The following is a 16,378-nucleotide window of genomic DNA, read 5'->3' as shown; positions in this document are numbered from 1 at the left end:
AAGTTGTTGGTAATTTGGGGATCATCCACTCTTCTGTTTGTCCTGTGGTTCCTAGGCACGGGTTTGGGAGGTTTTTGTTCTGTCCTGCCACTTTCCTTGAGAAAACCTGTGGTTTACTGCTGAATAAGACAAAGCATCAGTTGGGTTTTCTGTGAACTGACATTTGTTCGGTAAACAGTGGGCTTTCCCCAGGTAAAGCAGCAGAATGAAAGAGAAACCTATTGGACCCATGCTAGAAATCATGGGACAAACAGAAGATATCAAGGGGCAAAGGAAAGCATGGATGAGCCCCGTGTTGTGTGATCCATTGCACAATGAGTTTCTGCTAGTGCATCTACTGCATTGGAGTCCCCTGTTGTGCAACATTAAAACTCACTCGTGTACTGGTGCAAGAGCCCTTGCACTAGCAGACAGAGAGTACTGGATGCAGCCTTTGGAGTTTTCATAACTCCAAAGGCTGCATCCAGTATGTGCTTTGATGGAGGCTAGGGCAAGCAGACACAGTCTGCTCATACGAAGCTGCATTGACTGAGCATGGGGAGTGGGATCATGCCTTCTCACTTTGTCCCAATCTTCTGAGTATGCTGGAATTGGGTTGAGGCCTCAAGCACAATACCACTCTATCCCTCCCAGGTTTTCAGTCAACATAGTTTTATTATGTGAATGGGGTTGCAGGCACCATGAAAATGTTTAGAAAGAAAGGTGCATACTGGAAAACAGGAGCTATTGGCTGGCTTGGAAGTTACATCACAAAATACAATCCAATAGGTGCCTGTGACACTACTGCATAATCTTTCCCACAGAAAACTGTGCTTGTGGGTGGGTGCGGGGAGAGAAAACCCTCAAGTAACCATAGTAAACAGACTGATCCCTGGGAAATTGTGATTTATTTGGAACTGAGGCAGTATCATCTGAGCAGATGTATGATGTCTGTGCTGCCCTCCTGAAAGAAAGTTACTGTCTGGGAAGACTCCGACTATGAATGCAGCAGAATAGCTATGGGGCAATTAATCTACATTAGGTGATCTTTAGCACCCATAAAAGTTGGTCGACTAAAAGATAGCTCCCTGTTTTATTCTGTGGGAGTTACATAGCAACAAATGCCTATAGCAATCTCATTAGTGTTTTCTTTGTAGCACAGAGAGTTGACGAGACTCACAGTCTGCCATGCTTTAGATGTAAGTAGCCACAACTGTCTGTCCCCTCCCCCCTTCCTTCCAGAGAACAAACAAGCTAACATGATCTCAGCCAGTGGTAACCTCAAGCATTTGTCTTAATGTTTGCTCAGCAACAGGGTGCAGCAGCACCAGCAGCCAATAGGAAGGTTTTGTACTGCTGCCTTTACATATAGTTCAGCATGTGCCTGCTGTTTCCTGTTCGTCAGCTGGGAACACCAGATGCAGTTCTTTTGATAAGAGGTACTTGGGTTCAGAATCTCTGCTCAGGTCTTTCAAATGTAGATTTAGGGCTATTTGCAGACTAAATCCACTCGGAGATACTGCCTTAGTGCTTTCTCCTAAAAAGTAAATAACTGTGAACAACGATATGCACACACTCTCAAATTGTAATACCATTGTTTACAAACTGATCTGGCCAAAACCAGATAACTCTTCTGATACGTTCATCGTTCATCACACTCTGTGCATCTCTCCACATCATTCTGTGGGCAGCAAAGGAAGCCGCAGGGACAAAATGAGTATACATGCAAAGAGCACTCAGTCATTTTAAAAGCAGTCACCATGCATAAAGCGGCAGCAGAATCCGGTGAGAGGACTGTTGTGCAGTGGAAGAGACAATATGCAATTCACACTGCAGGAAGGAAAGAATGAGCCCACACATGAATTGGTTTGTCCTGGCTAAAGACATTGACACACAGAGAGATCATGCTTAGGACAAGAGGATCAGCCAAAGGAGAATTATTATAGGAGGGCCCTTTGGCTGATTGACATCCGATGTCCCTTTAAATGTGCTGTGGAAGAGTGGATTCTTGGCTTGTTTTTGTTTTTATTTTTGTTACGTATTTTGTAACAAAATTGTAATTTTATGTTGTGAACCACCCTGAGTTCTATGGGTATAGGGCAGTATACAAATTTAAATAGTAGTAATAGTAATAATAGTAACAGTAATAGTGATAGTGATAGTAATAATGTCTGAGGCATCTCCCCTTTTTGACTGCAACAGTGCATGTCCACCTGGTTCTTAAAAATTGCACTAAAAATAGCTATATTAATATTTAACCCATTTTAAGCTACTGTAGGGGACCCAGCAAGTCACAGAGCTCAGTTCCCTGAATCAATGTGCTGGGGAAAGAGCAAGGTGCCAGATAAGGAGGACACTCATTGACCGCTGCAGGAGGATGGGTCATATCCACACCATGCATTTAAAGGTCTCATATTCCACTTCAACAGTTATAGCTTCAGGCCCAAGAATCCTGGGAACTGTGGTTTGTTAAGATTCTCCTAAAACAGCTCAGCACCTGTAACAAACTGCAATTCTAAGGATACTTTGGGGGAAGCTATAGCCGTTTAAAGTGGTATGATATGGCTTTAAATGTATAGTGCAGATGAAGCCCAATGGACGTACAGTGGTACCTCGGAAGTCGAATGGAATCCATTCTGGAAGTCCATTCGACTTCCAAAACATTCGGAAACCAAGGCGCAGCTTCCACTTGGCTGCAGGAAGCTCCTGCAGATGATCGGAAGCTGCGTCGGATGTTCAGGTTCCAAAGAACGTTCACAAACCGGAACACTCACTTCCGGGTTTGCGGTGTTTGAGAGCCAAAATGTTCAACTTGCAAGGCGTTCGGGAGCCAAGGTGTGACTGTATGTTAATTAAAGCTAAGGCTGTGCTTGTTTATGCCAGAGGGAATTTGCTGGCGACTCTCCACAGCAGTGTCAAATTAGATGTAAAACACATCTAGTTCCATGCACCCTCTTGTGTGTATGTACAGGAACTGGGTTGCAATTGCAGGTATGTATTCCTTGGGTTTCAACTGAGCACTGCTTACAAAAGAATTAGGGGTATGGAGGGTCAGCAGGTAAGCTCATTTTGCCAAGTCAGCATTTTCTGCCAATAACCTATTTAAAAATGTTCCAATTAATTGCTCTGATAAGTCTTTACATGCACTCAGTAGAACAGAGCACATAATATCAAGCATTCAACAAGAAGGTGATTTAGAATTAAAAGGGAAACAGAGTAAGATTGGTATACTGGTGTTCCTTCCTACAGGTGGTATAAGAGCAAGAAGAGTACCCAGTAATTGTAGTAGCCTCTACTTCAGAGGCTTGCAACTGGGGGAAAAAGGGCAGATCTTCATTTGGTAGAATTTCTTATGTAGGAAGCTATAGCTTTCCTCTCAGTTATTTTCTGTTGATAGGCCCAACCTATTCTTTGACCTTTGTTGCTTCTAGTTTAAACTCAAGCTGAATCTAGAATTTGATTGTGTGAACAGAGGAATGAGAATGAAGGGGAATGAGTCAATCCTAATTTAAAATCTTCCTTTAGAATTCACAGAAACAGGGATGGCATGTGTTTAAATGCCCAGCAACTCTCATTAGGTTCCTTGAAATGAACGGGATCAGTACAGGGGGGCAGATATAGGAAATTTGCAGGTTCCCATTTATAGAGTTGGCACAATGACTGTATGCTCCTTGTACATGATGTCATCTTAGAACTTCCATTGAGCCCTGTTCAGGCTAGAATTAGGAGCATAGGAAGGTGCTTTCAATCTGTTAGACACTACTAGTCATGCTTCCTCAGTTTTAATAGAGGTTTTGTCAGGTCTGAATTAAGACCTTTTGAGGCCCTAAGCACTTAAAAGCTTTTGGTGCCCCCATATATATCTAATTCAAAATATATATAAAAATAGGACTTCCGGGGTGGCGCCATCGGTAATGGCGGATTCCCTCTGCTCCGGAGGGACTGGCTCTACAGAAAACGGGTCTGTTCCGCTACGGCGAAGTGGGGACCCTTTAAAAAATCACAGGCGGATGAAGCCTGTGACCATGGGACTTGGCGGGCACCTTTTGCGCCCCCTCAATTCGTAAAAGGAACCCAATTACGGGCTCTGAAGCGAAGAGGGGCTAGTGGCGCGGTGCTGAGAGTCAACTGCTTCAGTTTTTCCTGGGACAATTTGGCTACAAAAACTACCCGTGAGCAGATCAAATTTGGACAATTGGACTTTAAACAACAATCTGTGAGTAGAATGGAAAATTGGATTAAGAAATTCTTCTTAATTTGGCACTGAAGCGGGAAGGTCTAAACAGGAAGTCAGCCTTCCGTTTCTTGTAGATAGATTAAAGCAAAGACATGGCAAACTAGAGTTTAGAAAATCGTTTGTAAAGGATCAACTTTCATCATCTAAAATTACTGAGCCCCCTTCGGAAGCAGGAGAAGAGGGGGGATTTTTTCCAGATTGTTTAAACCTGCAGAAGAGAGTGAAAGAAAAATAATTTTCCACCATCTTGAACCTGGGAGCGGGGTGTCAGGACAGACATTTTTGGGAAGTTCATTGACTACAGACAAATGTTTATGACAGACAGTTAAAAGAAGAGAAACATAGTGATTCCATTGTTCTCTTTCGCATTTTAAAGGAACAAATATTGACAAAATATCTGAAAAAGGAAACTTTGTTGTTAGATCTGCTGTTAAAAGAAGAAGAAGAAAAGAGATGGATACAAATAGAAGTTCTTCCCCTAGAGGGAGCTTGTAAAACTGTTATTAAATTTGAACTGGGGAGCTTCGCAGCTGCAATAGATTAAGATCGTGGGAACAGACTTCTGACCTTGCATAACAATGTACTCAGAGGCTCTGGTGCGTGCTTTCTGCAAGACAAGTGCTTTATTGGAACAGTTACATGAGAAGACGGATTTGATGACTGTTGCGATTAGAAATTTTGGACAGGTAGTGGGTATCTATATAGAACCCACCCAGGAATCAACTCAGGAGTGTGCTCTGACAGATCAGATGAAGGAGGAGGTTGTTGCTGGACCTCGGGTGGCAGAGATGGAGGGAGCTGTGGCCCAGCAGGAACATGAGTTGATGGATCTGACAAATGAACTTGGAAAAAGCCAGATTTGGAGAGATAGAGTTTTGTTTGGCTTGGAGATGGGGGGCTGGATAGACCCCCCTATGCAGGGATGTCTTGACTTTTCAAGTCTGGCAATGGGCCGTGAGGAGTTTGGGGTTGTGGGGGTCCTCAACTCTGGAGGGACCTTGAAACATGCTTTTGAATACCACATGGAGTTCAGTGTGGACTATGGAAAAGGGGCTGATCTGTCGAGAAGGGACAAAAATACTGTCAAGTTGGAGTTTCCATGAGTGAAAGGACCAGGAGACAAAGTAAAGTACAGGTATAAATATGAAGAAGATCTGCGGAAGGGACATGGAAGAGACTTACGGGCCTCGGACATAAGATTACCAGGTTAATGAACTAGATGGATGGGTTAGAAAGGACTGACAAAACCCGGGACCAGGAGGAAGAGACGTTGGATGAAGATTGGAAGAAAGTTTTAAAATTTTTTATTTAGAATTGTTTTGTAAAATTAATGAGTATCAGAAAAATGTTGGAATGAAATTATTTGGCTTTAGCAGAAATGTTAAAAAGAATTATGCAAGAATATGCTATGGTTATGAGAAATTGGTATAAATAAGATTTAAGTTTTAAGTTTTAGGGTTTTTTATAGTAAGATAAGGTTAAAATAGATTAAGGTAATTTAAAGACAGAATATTATGAAAAATGGGAAGGATTTGCTGTGATAATTAATAACTAGAATACAAAAAAGGGAGGTGTGAGGAGGTCGATGAAATAAGGTAATGACAGTTAAGGATTTGGGAATATTGGATCTGTTTTTAAATTTTTGTGGATTATTTTTGTTTTTTGATTTTGATGTGTTATGTGTTTTGTTTTTGGTTTTTGTTTTTGTTTTTTATTGATTTGTATTGTTTGATTGCTGTTTGTTTTTCTCTTGTTTTTCTCTTGTTTTTCTCTTTGTTTTTTCTGTAATTTTAAAATTCTTAATAAATATCATTTTTTAAAAAACCAATATATATATATAAATAAACTATAAAATAAAAAATTATTTTTTGAAATTAAACAAAACCTACAGTAAGATGGAAAATAATGTTTGTTTTTGTATACTTCCACTTTATTCCATGATACAAACAATTTCAGTACTATCTTACAGCTGAATCCTGTGCTTTTGTGCTTTGATTTAGACTGATTTTGTCACAGAATTTGTAAACTGAAAAGTGGAGTTGCTGGTCCATGGTAAATCCGGCAATGGAAAATTTCTGTGGTGCCCCCCCCCTTGATGCCCTAAGCACATGCTTATTTTGCTTAATGATTAATCCAGCCCTCGGTTTTGTGATTTGTCAGTCTTGACAGTGAGAGTGTAGTTTGTTTAAAGTTAGTTATGCACTGGAACCATGGCTATGGCTTAGTTTTCGTAGGCTCTTCTTTCTTTCTTTCTTTCTTTCTTTCTTTCTTTCTTTCTTTCTTTCTTTCTTTCTTTCTTGCATTACATTTTTTAGAGAGGAAATACTGCATAAAACGTCCAGGTTTGCGTAGGTACAGCTGCCCACACCTTGGCAGAATCGGCATAAGGCTCAATGCAGACACACAGTAATGCAAACGCACAGCTGGGAATTTAAGGCCTGTGAGTTTCCAATACAGTCAGTGACCATTTTAGGTGCATCCAATTGATGTGCGACCACTGGCGTGTGTGTCCTTTTGGACCCGGAAGGGGGTAGGGCATGCTTATGCACACTCTGCAACACACGTAGGGACCAGGAATGGAACCCCCGTGTGAAATGGTTGCCACCTGTACCTGAATAATGGCCCAGCATACTGGAGTGTATGCCCACCTGTGCATGTCCAGAACATCTGTTGTGAACCCTTTGTAAAGCCACCTGCACATGGGTGGTTGCATTCAGATGAGGATACCTTTAATGATATTTATGCCTAAATCACAACGACTGTACTAATAAACATTACACATTCATATTTTGGAGAACTAATAAGTAGCTTTGGGGTTTTTTTGTATCTTCCCCCCCCCACACACCTGTTTGTTCTTGCTATGTAAAAAGCAAAGTAGTCATGGGTGCACCATACCTTCCGAAAGAAATTGAAATTTTTACTATAAATCTTTTTTCCTTGAAATAACAGAGTTCAGAAATTAAAGCCCAAAGGAATGGAATCTACTTGGAGCTTTGTGCCTAGCAATGGAGAAGAATAAATCTATTTGTATTCATTGGAAACTAAATTGACAATGATGTTTTCTCTTCTTAAGCCGGACGTATATTTTTATCCTTCATGCTTCATGAAGTTTCTAAAATCAGATGATTTTGTGCTTCCTTGAAGATGTTAAGAGTGGATTAACGGCAGGAACATCCTGTTGATAGGAATTCTTGAGCTGAAAATGTTTGTTCCCGTACAGCCAAAAACCTGTTTATTTTCTGAATAAAATAACTTATGTGTCATTGTCTGCGCAATCTTATATGTGTTTAGTCTGAATTAAGCCATATTCAGTTCAATTGGATATTTTCCCAGATAAGCATGCTTAGAGTTGCAGTCTTTAATGATGTAGATTAAAGGTCCTAAGAACTTTACTGAGGCAAATCGAAAAATTCAGCATTTTACTAAGGAGAGTACAAAATGGCAGCAGCTGTAATGCTAGCACATACTAGAGGCATACTTTTCAACAGTGCTGTGTTTTAAAAAAGGATGCAAGCAAGTGCAAAGGGAACTGTAAGCAAGTAAGTCAAGGGAACTGAATATGTACTGAGTTTAGGGAAGGCTTGTAGCTAATGGGTGGGACATTTGAGGCAGGGCTGAGGATGTCTCCAATCTGAAACTCTGGAGAAATGATGCCAGCCAGTGTTGGCAGTACTAAAAGCTAGATGGATCCATGTCCTGACTCAGTATAAGCATCCTGCATTCCTAAAACCTGTTTAGAGCCACTGCTTCTGCACTAGGCGCTAAAATCCATTGTGCAAAATATTCCAGTGAAGTTGTCCTTGGAAGATGCGACATTGCCTTCTTCTCCACTGATGGAATTTCAATGTTCTCATCCATCCTTGACTAATGCAATGCTCATCCATCTCCCCCTCCTAATTTGCCCACCCACGGTTGGGTTTGCAGAAGGAAAGTACTTGTTTCCACCTGTTCTTTGATTGCCAGATTGGAATATAGAGGTCTAGCCTCACCCATTTCCCCACCACAGTGTAAAAATACTGAGTGTAAGTTATAATTTAAATGGATGAAAAAAGCAAACAGCCACAAAGGAGGAGGAAATGGCAAGAGGAGGTAGTTTGGTGAGGAAAAATGGCTTCAGCCTCCAAGTGGCGTGTAGTTTGGTTTAACTACAATGGAAATTATTGCCTTTCATTACACACGAAACTCCTTGATTTTTTTTAAGTGTTTTTTTTAAAAAATTAGATGTTTGTGGTTACAAAGGCTCAAAATGGAAAATTACACAGCACACTTTAAAGAAATGGTGCAATTAAGTGTCCATATTAAATAAACATATTTAGAACTATAAAAAATAATTTTCTGTGTACTTAGCTCTTTTTTGTTTATATTGGAATAAGAAGAAAAATAATCACATTTTAATAATTACGATTTTTCGTTATTTCAAGATGTACAAGGCAATTAAGACCACTTGAAAATAAATAGTCATGTTATTTGAGTAGGTAATTAAACAATTTGTAGCTTGTAAAGAAATGTCGGATTCCTCGCCCTTCCCTTGCACCATGCAAACTGCCTATAATGTCTGGAAATTACCTAGTTTTTCTCTTTCTTTCCAGGTGCTTTATCCCAAATATTTATGCAGCCCTTTTCACTGCCGTGCTGGTTCCACTAGTATGCTTGGTGGTGGTATTTGTGGTGTTTATCCATGCCTATCAGGTGACTCCCCAGTGGAAAGCATATGATGATGTATTCAGAGGAAGAACGAATGCTGCAGGTATGGAAAATAGAATGGTCCTAATCAAACTAACAAGACAGGTTCCTGCAATAACCAGTCTCTCCAAATAGGTAGCCACTTTCTTCCTGGAAGGCTTCCTGTGCCTTCAACAGCTTTTGTGTTATGCTGAAATTAAACAGGTGAAGAAGTCCTTCTTCCTATTTCTCCCACTGAAGCAGCCGGGTGAAATGGCTGCCCCCAGATGACAGTTGTGGGAGAGGAGGCCTGATGGAGCTGGCATGTCGCAGCAGAGTCGATGGCGTGAGTCCTGCTTCTCAGCTCTCCCAGTGCTGGAATGGCTTCCCCTTTTTGCAGCCATGTCCTTCACCACTTTAGGGCATAATCTGTGAGAAAGTTCTCTGTGTAGGCCCCACTGAAATAAACAGCACCTCTCATCCATTTTGAGCAGTGCTGAGAAAGTCTTTGTTGATTTTGCCCACAGAACATTGGTAGGGATTTCTCCACAAATACTTACTCTTCTATCAGATTTGTGAGGAAATCCCCATAGATTTTTCTTCTTCTAAATCTCAGGTCAGATAAGTTTAAGTGTAGCACTTATAGTGACCTAAAGTCAGTGAGCAACTCTCCAAATGTACTATACCTAACCGACTGGGGATCCCTTTTGCTATGATTTTTATTCATTCCATTTTGATCTTCTGCCAGTTTATTTCTACGTATAGGAAGAAGTCATGTTAGTGAATTTCCTGTTGGCATAAGTCCTGGAGACCCAAGTCTTTTGTCTCATGAGAGAGAAAAAAAGAAGTACAATCTGATCACACGATGTACTCATTTCCCCTTTTCCCCTCCCCCCACTTCCTGGCTTATTTACTTCAAACTTCTGAGACAATTAGAGCGGAAAGGAAAGTTTATTGCCATTTGCGTCTTTCAATTTCTTTTAAACTAAAGAGTGCTGAGGAAAGTGGTGGATTTTATGACAGGGAGCTGCATTTCTGAGGCTGTCATCCTACCCAAGGGGAATATGTCCTATTGAACTCAGAGGGTTCAATTAGTTAGTGTGCTTAGGATCTTGCTGCTCAAGTCAGTTTTATGTACCTGCTGTTTCATATAACATTTGTTATCACCTGAGATAGCATGAAGAGGCCAGGTGGATTATTGCCTTTATTACTTCTTCTTTTGTCATAGTTTGTTATCCATCTGCAGTAGCAAACATGGGGCTGGTAAGTCCATCAGAGCTAGTCCATCTTTAAAATGAACACATAAATTCAATGAATCAATGAGATAAAGTTCTAGATTACGGAGGTTGTCTCTGGTAGCTTTTTCACAAAGCAAGATTATGGCATGGTACTAATAAAAATGGTGATGTGTATGGCATCAATAGACTGTGTCATCTGGTGTATGCGTGTGTGTTTATTGTAGGTGGCATGCAACATGCTTGAGCCATCTGTAATTATTTTTGCTTCAAGCATCTTCTGCCATGCATCTGCTTCTTAATTTTTGTATGCTGTTACAGACTGCATCAGTTGATCTGTGACTTAATAGTCACTAGTGAGTAGTCCTATTTTGCAGCAAGGACTTGAATTATATATCCTTGTGCAATTAAAAATGGTATTGTATACCTACTGACCTGAAAAACCTGATAGGAAAGGAATTCTGAGAAGCAAAAATACATGATTTTATTAAGAGGTAATGTGTTTCGAGATGTGTCAACAGGAACATTTTTTTCAAACAGAAATAGGTGAGTCTTTTGAGGGTGAAATGTATAAAGGAATTGTACTCTCCCTAGAGAAAGTATAACTTGTAGTGAAAGAGCAACTCTGGCAACACTCTAACTCAGAGTTAAGTGCACTTAAGCCCATTTAAATGAATGCACTCTGGTGCACTTTGCTTATTGGATTGTGGCCAGTTGTGTTTATAAGAAATATGAACGACCTTTTAAGGTAGAAGGTACTAAGGTAGAAGGTACTATTGGGTCATACAAAGCTTGGTGTAGTTTTTTTTTAAAAAAATCCTTTGGCTTTAGATTAGATGTTAGGAGTTCATTGCAGAGCTTTCCCAGTGGTTAAGTATCTCCTGCAAACTAGCCTATCTGTGAATGCAAAGCAACACTTGGACGCTCACTGTGACACTTTAAGGCTAGCCAAGGTTAAAGAATGCCACTGTCAGTCTTTGGTGGTGTCTAGGGCACTACCTAGTCCAGCCCCGGTGGATGAGTTCCAGTTGTTGAAGCCTGGTTGCATAGACAAGATGCCTCGTTGAGAACTGTCCATTGCAAATGCAGCTTCCCTTTGCCCCTAGTGCCTCATTGCATTGAGTAGGGAGGGAATGTCTCTCTCGGTCCTTGAGAGACAGAGTAGTCTTGGTCACTTTAGAATAGTGCCATGACTTCTAAAGAAACCTGCTTTGGATCTGGAAGAGCTCAATAATCAGCTGGATTCTATTCCCCCGCCCCGCCCCCACAAAGCCTATGAAAGAAAGCTTGGGTTATTCTAAACCAAATTGGACTCAGCTGTGTTCCCAGTGATATCACTTATCTGGATCTGGCGGCAGAGCGAGACATCTCTGCCTCCCACTTCTGTATCTGGTGCACTGTGAAAATAGACATGGGAAACTGCATTTCCCAGATTGATGTTTGACTCACAGCAGCATTCCAGGCACCTGAGGGAGGTTGAGGGACCCCCCGCTACTGTTACTGTTACCCATCAGCCATGTAAGAAGATGGGAGAAAGGGTGGAGGGAGAACTGTGCATGAGGCTTTGGAGATTGAGTGAGGAAGGGACCAGTTTCAGCATAGTTTCAGTATGTTGCTTTCCTTGCATTTGTGCATTATAAGCCCCCAAGTTAGTGACACCAAGCTTTGGTGATTCTAACAGGTACCATAATTTCTTTACAAATAAAGAGCTAGGATCTTCAACATTCCATCAGACAGCAAGGTGGTTAATACATAATATAGGACCTATAGCAGCAAGAGAGACTCCTCCTTGCAGTGTTTAGAGTGGGGCTCGTGGACTTCACCAGCAGTGAGATATTGTGAGCTATCAGTAAGTTGTGAGTGCACATTTCAACATGTTGGGCACATGGCACAATCTGTGCATGTTTACCCAAAACTAAGCCCCAACACAATCAATGGAGCTTCTGCATAGAATGCTGCCTTCCTTGACTTTTTGAAGCATTTCTTCAGTTCTGTTGAGTCTATGAATAGATCAGCTTTACAGATGAAAACTGAACTCCCATGATTCTGTATGGTGTGTGAGATTCTGTGCTAGAAATCAAATGTTCAGTGTTGTTGTGTTACTGCAGCCAAGCAAAATTGTTGCCATTGGCCATTCTTTCAGCATTAAAAATCTCCAAAAAGGGAAAGATTGTTTTCTGTTTTCTGAAATACGAACATATTCAGCTTATAAAACCATATTGCTTTATTTATTTGGAAGGTTTCAGTTGGTTCAGATTGTTTTCTAGGCTGGTTTGCATAACTTTGCTGCAAAGTGTTTTGTTCTTTGCCAAGAGTTTTAAAAATATTTGTACAGGAACCAAATGGAACAGTAGCTAAAATAAAAAAATCAAACAAACGAACAGCTTGAGCCTATGGATCAGAAACCCAAGTAGTTACATCTGCCACTGCAGAAACTCCTTTCCCCAACCCACCACTTCCCCCTCCTTCCATCCCACCTGCTCCTTTCCATGGTGTACCAACATGTGTTTTCCTAAAGGGGAGAAAACAGTGGTTAGGGAAATGATTGTGCACCCCCCCCTTGCATTTTTGCCATTTCCTTATGCAGCTTTGCAGGCTCTTGGACTTTTATTACACACAAAAAGTGTGTAATGTTTGTTCACTTGCAGTACATAAATTGTTTCTGCATAGCCCTGTCAGGAGAATCTGCAAGTTTGATCCAGTTTGCTCTGGACTTTAAGTAGGATCATCTAGTTTGATGTTCCAAGTCTGAAATCTCTAGGGCATTTTTTTATTTCTTGCAAAAATATAGCCAAACAATAGAACAGAACGTGACTAGCTGCTCTAAATTTTTACACCTCAACCCTGCGGGTCACTTGCCATGCTCTGGTTTTCAGAAATACACGTGCTCCAGTAAGTCACTCCCAGATATAGATATATATAAAATCATTGCATGCGGATGATTCATATATGTGTTTACTCTCACCTTAGAAATGAGCATGCTGAGTCATAGAATATAGCAGCAATGCAAGGTAATTGACTAACAGATGACAAGTTTTGATGAAGGGGAATGGTGTATGGAACTTCTTTTGAATTGCCAACAAGTCATTAACTGTTTTTAATATATCTCTTTCCAAATGTTCACACCCAGTTCTCCACTTAAACCAATCATATATATTTATATTTAAAAAAAGAACAAACAAATCTTGTTTGGTTTGTTCCTGAACATCTGGGATGGCAAAGCTTTGATGCCCCAGGCATCGATACAAAGTATAATTACAATTCAGATACCACCTTCGCTAATGAAGCCTGACATGTCAAACAGTCTAAACTACCCTTCCCGACCCCTCCCTTAGGTATCTATCTGCAGTATTTTTCTACTGACCATTTTTCAGATGGTGCCACATATTGGCACTACAATGGTACCTTGGGTTACATACACTTCAGGTTACACATGCTTCAGGTTACAGACTCCGCTAACCCAGAAATAGTACCTCATGTTAAGAACTTTGCTTCAGGATGAGAACAGAAATTGTGCAGCAGCAGCGCGGCAGCAGCAGGAAGCCCCATTAGCTAAAGTGGTGCTTCAGGTTAAGAACAGTTTAAGGTTAAGAACGGACCTCCGGAACAAATTAAGTATGTAACCAGAGGTACCACTGTACCCGATTTAGGGACCCAGTGATACTATTAATTCAGGGGACTGTTGCTTTGCCTTTCTGCCTTCTACTAATCCTGTGCCCAGAGAGGTTTCCTACTAGTGTTTACTTCCCCACCCCCATTCCAAACCCATTCATTGTTACATTTTCTCTCCACAATTCCCACACAGATGTTTTGGGGGTTTGTTTTGTTTGCTCATTAGGCTAGTTTCTACACACTGCTTGTCTGGATAGAGGATACGCATTAACATTCAAGGGCACATTCTAGCTAGGCAAAACCACGAGAAGAGGCTTTGCAGCAGGACCAATGAGGGGCATGGCCAGAGAGAGTCCCAAGGGCCAGATAGCATGCCCTGGAGGGCCACATTCAGCCCTATGGCCTGAGGCTTCCCATCCCAGGCATGTATGTATGAGAAATAAAGGTAAAGGTAAAGGGACCCCTGACCATTGGGTACAATCGTGACCGACTCTGGGGTTGCGGCGCTCATCTCGCTTTACTGGCCGAGGGAGCCAGCGTACAGCTTCCGGGTCATGTGGCCAGCATAACTAAGCCGCTTCTGGCGAACCAGAGCAGTGCACGGAAACATCATTTACCTTCCCGCCGGAGCGATGCCTATTTATCTACTTGCACTTGGACGTGCTTTCGAACTGCTAGGTTGGCAGGAGCAGGGACCGAGCAACAGGAGCTCACCCCATCGTGGGGATTCGAACCGCCGACCCTCTGATCAGCAAGTCCTAGGATCTGTGGTTTAACCCACAGCGCCACCTGCGTCCCACCCGCCTGAGGCTCCCCACCCCAGGCATGTATGTATGAGAAATACAATAAGGTTAATACTAGGACAGTCGGTGGCAAAATCTAAATGAGGGCTGGTCTGGAAGGATATATCTTCAACTACTTTGTGTGTCCAAAACCCATTGATTGGCTCATGATATGGCAGGCAAGGAATCACATACAGTGATCATAATTCAGAGCTCACTGGAGGCTTCACAATTCACCATAAGTATGAGGGGTTTCCCTCCTCCCCTTCTTTCACCCAAAGCAGGGAAGTTGTATGGTTCCTTGCTAGATCATTGCCTGGGGAGCAATGCAGAGCTCATAGGCATTCTGGTAAGTTGCCCAGTTTAGCATACCTGAATTTTTCTTCCATCGACACCAACTTGGGCATTGTCCGCTGCTGGCAAAGAAACTCAGGGCACTATTAACACAATGTTCCAATTATTCTTTTTATTGGCTTTTGGGGGGGTGGGGTAATGTAAACACCATAGCCAGGGGGGAAATGAACACAATATGCTGACATTACAAAGAAGATTCAGACATTTAGAAGTGCTTGAGGGTGTGCATTGTGTCTGGTCTTTATTGAGCATTCGTTTTTATTTGTTTGAGGGGCGGTTCTACAACAATGAACATTCATCCTGATCTGCTCATGGAGTGTTTATATGTGTTCCTATTAATCATTTCTTCATCCCACGTTTTTCAGTACATTTCACCATCACTTTTTAAATCACAAATGGTCTGGGGTAGGGTGTTGTTTTTCTTAAGTGGCTTTGTTGCACTACTAGGGCAACAGAGCACTTTAATCCACTTAACTGTGTAAACCTAAATTTCCAGTATGTACTTGAATCCCTCCTGGAAAATAGTGGCAGTCTAGAAGTGCCATACATTCTTGACTACATTGCTTTTCAGTGCTGAGCAATTAGTATTTTTAACTCAAGCAACAAAGTATGGTGTACTCTGTACTTAAACCATTTGCACAAATGTTTTCTGATCTCCAAACTCAAGCTAACATAAAATTGTTAACATTTAAAGGGCAAACATGAATCACTGTGGCTCAAACCCTGAAAATCTTTTGATACTTGGTTGACAGCTGAAAAATATATTTTCCAGTAAGCTATGCCAAAATCATTAGTTTCTATTGCCAACAACCTAGTTTTCTAATCATAACTAATGAATGACCCAAGGTGTCTCCCATCCCAGCAATATTCCTTAACAAAGGTTTCACTGCTTTACTTTGTAAGGAAGGGATGCGGGTGACGCTGTGGGTTAAACCACAGAGCCTAGGACTTGCTGATCAGAAGGTCAGCGGTTCGAATCCCCACGACGGAGTGAGCTCCCGTTGCTTGGTTCCTGCTCCTGCCAACCTAGCAATTCGAAAGCACGTCAAAGTGCAAGTAGATAAATAGGTCCCGCTCTGGCGGAAAGGTAAACGGCATTTCCGTGCACTGCTCTGGTTCACCAGAAGCAGCTTAGTCATGCTGGCCACATGACCCGGAAAGCTGTATGTCGGTTCCCTCGGCCAATAAAGCGAGATGAGCGCCGCAACCCCAGAGTCGGTCACGACTGTACCTAATGGTCAGGGGTCCCTTTACCTTTACCTTTACACTGGGTTTTCCCCGCACAAAAAGAGCTTTTAAGCTCTCTGCTTTGCTTATGTTTAACTTGCAAAATTTCAACCAGCTGGCTTTCAACCATGTATGGTTGAAATGGCACAAATTAAATCTGTGCAAAATGCTAACATACTATACATGAAAATGTGTGCAACTTTAGCCTCACCGACCTCTTTGGTCAGAAAACACACACATGCCCTTTCAGTGCAGATGATCAGGATTGGTAAATCGACTCCTAGTTCTTT

The 16,378-nt window shown here is 41.6% G+C and overlaps 1 protein-coding gene and 1 long non-coding RNA gene across 4 annotated transcripts in view; one reads left to right on the top strand and one right to left on the bottom strand.

The window, feature by feature from the left end:
* Positions 1-16,378, top strand: part of ADGRV1 (adhesion G protein-coupled receptor V1) — a 246,448-nt gene that overhangs the window by 193,708 nt on the left and 36,362 nt on the right. For 2 of the 3 annotated variants that reach the window (XM_081212310.1, XM_081212311.1), the window contains one exon: positions 8,806-8,963. The exons of the other annotated variant lie outside the window; for it this stretch is intronic. In XM_081212310.1, the coding sequence (XP_081068436.1) occupies positions 8,806-8,963 (158 nt within the window). The remainder of the gene's footprint in view (positions 1-8,805; positions 8,964-16,378) is intronic. 3 annotated transcript variants of the gene reach the window in all.
* The window catches only part of LOC308597000, a 272,467-nt gene that overhangs the window by 235,338 nt on the left and 20,751 nt on the right, over positions 1-16,378 (bottom strand). The gene's annotated exons all lie outside the window — the stretch shown is intronic.

This window comes from Podarcis bocagei (assembly GCF_964188305.1).
Source record: "Podarcis bocagei genome assembly, chromosome: 11".
Lineage (NCBI taxonomy): Eukaryota > Metazoa > Chordata > Lepidosauria > Squamata > Lacertidae > Podarcis > Podarcis bocagei.
Note: the sequence above shows the minus strand (reverse complement) of the source record. Positions and strands in the feature narration are given on the sequence as shown.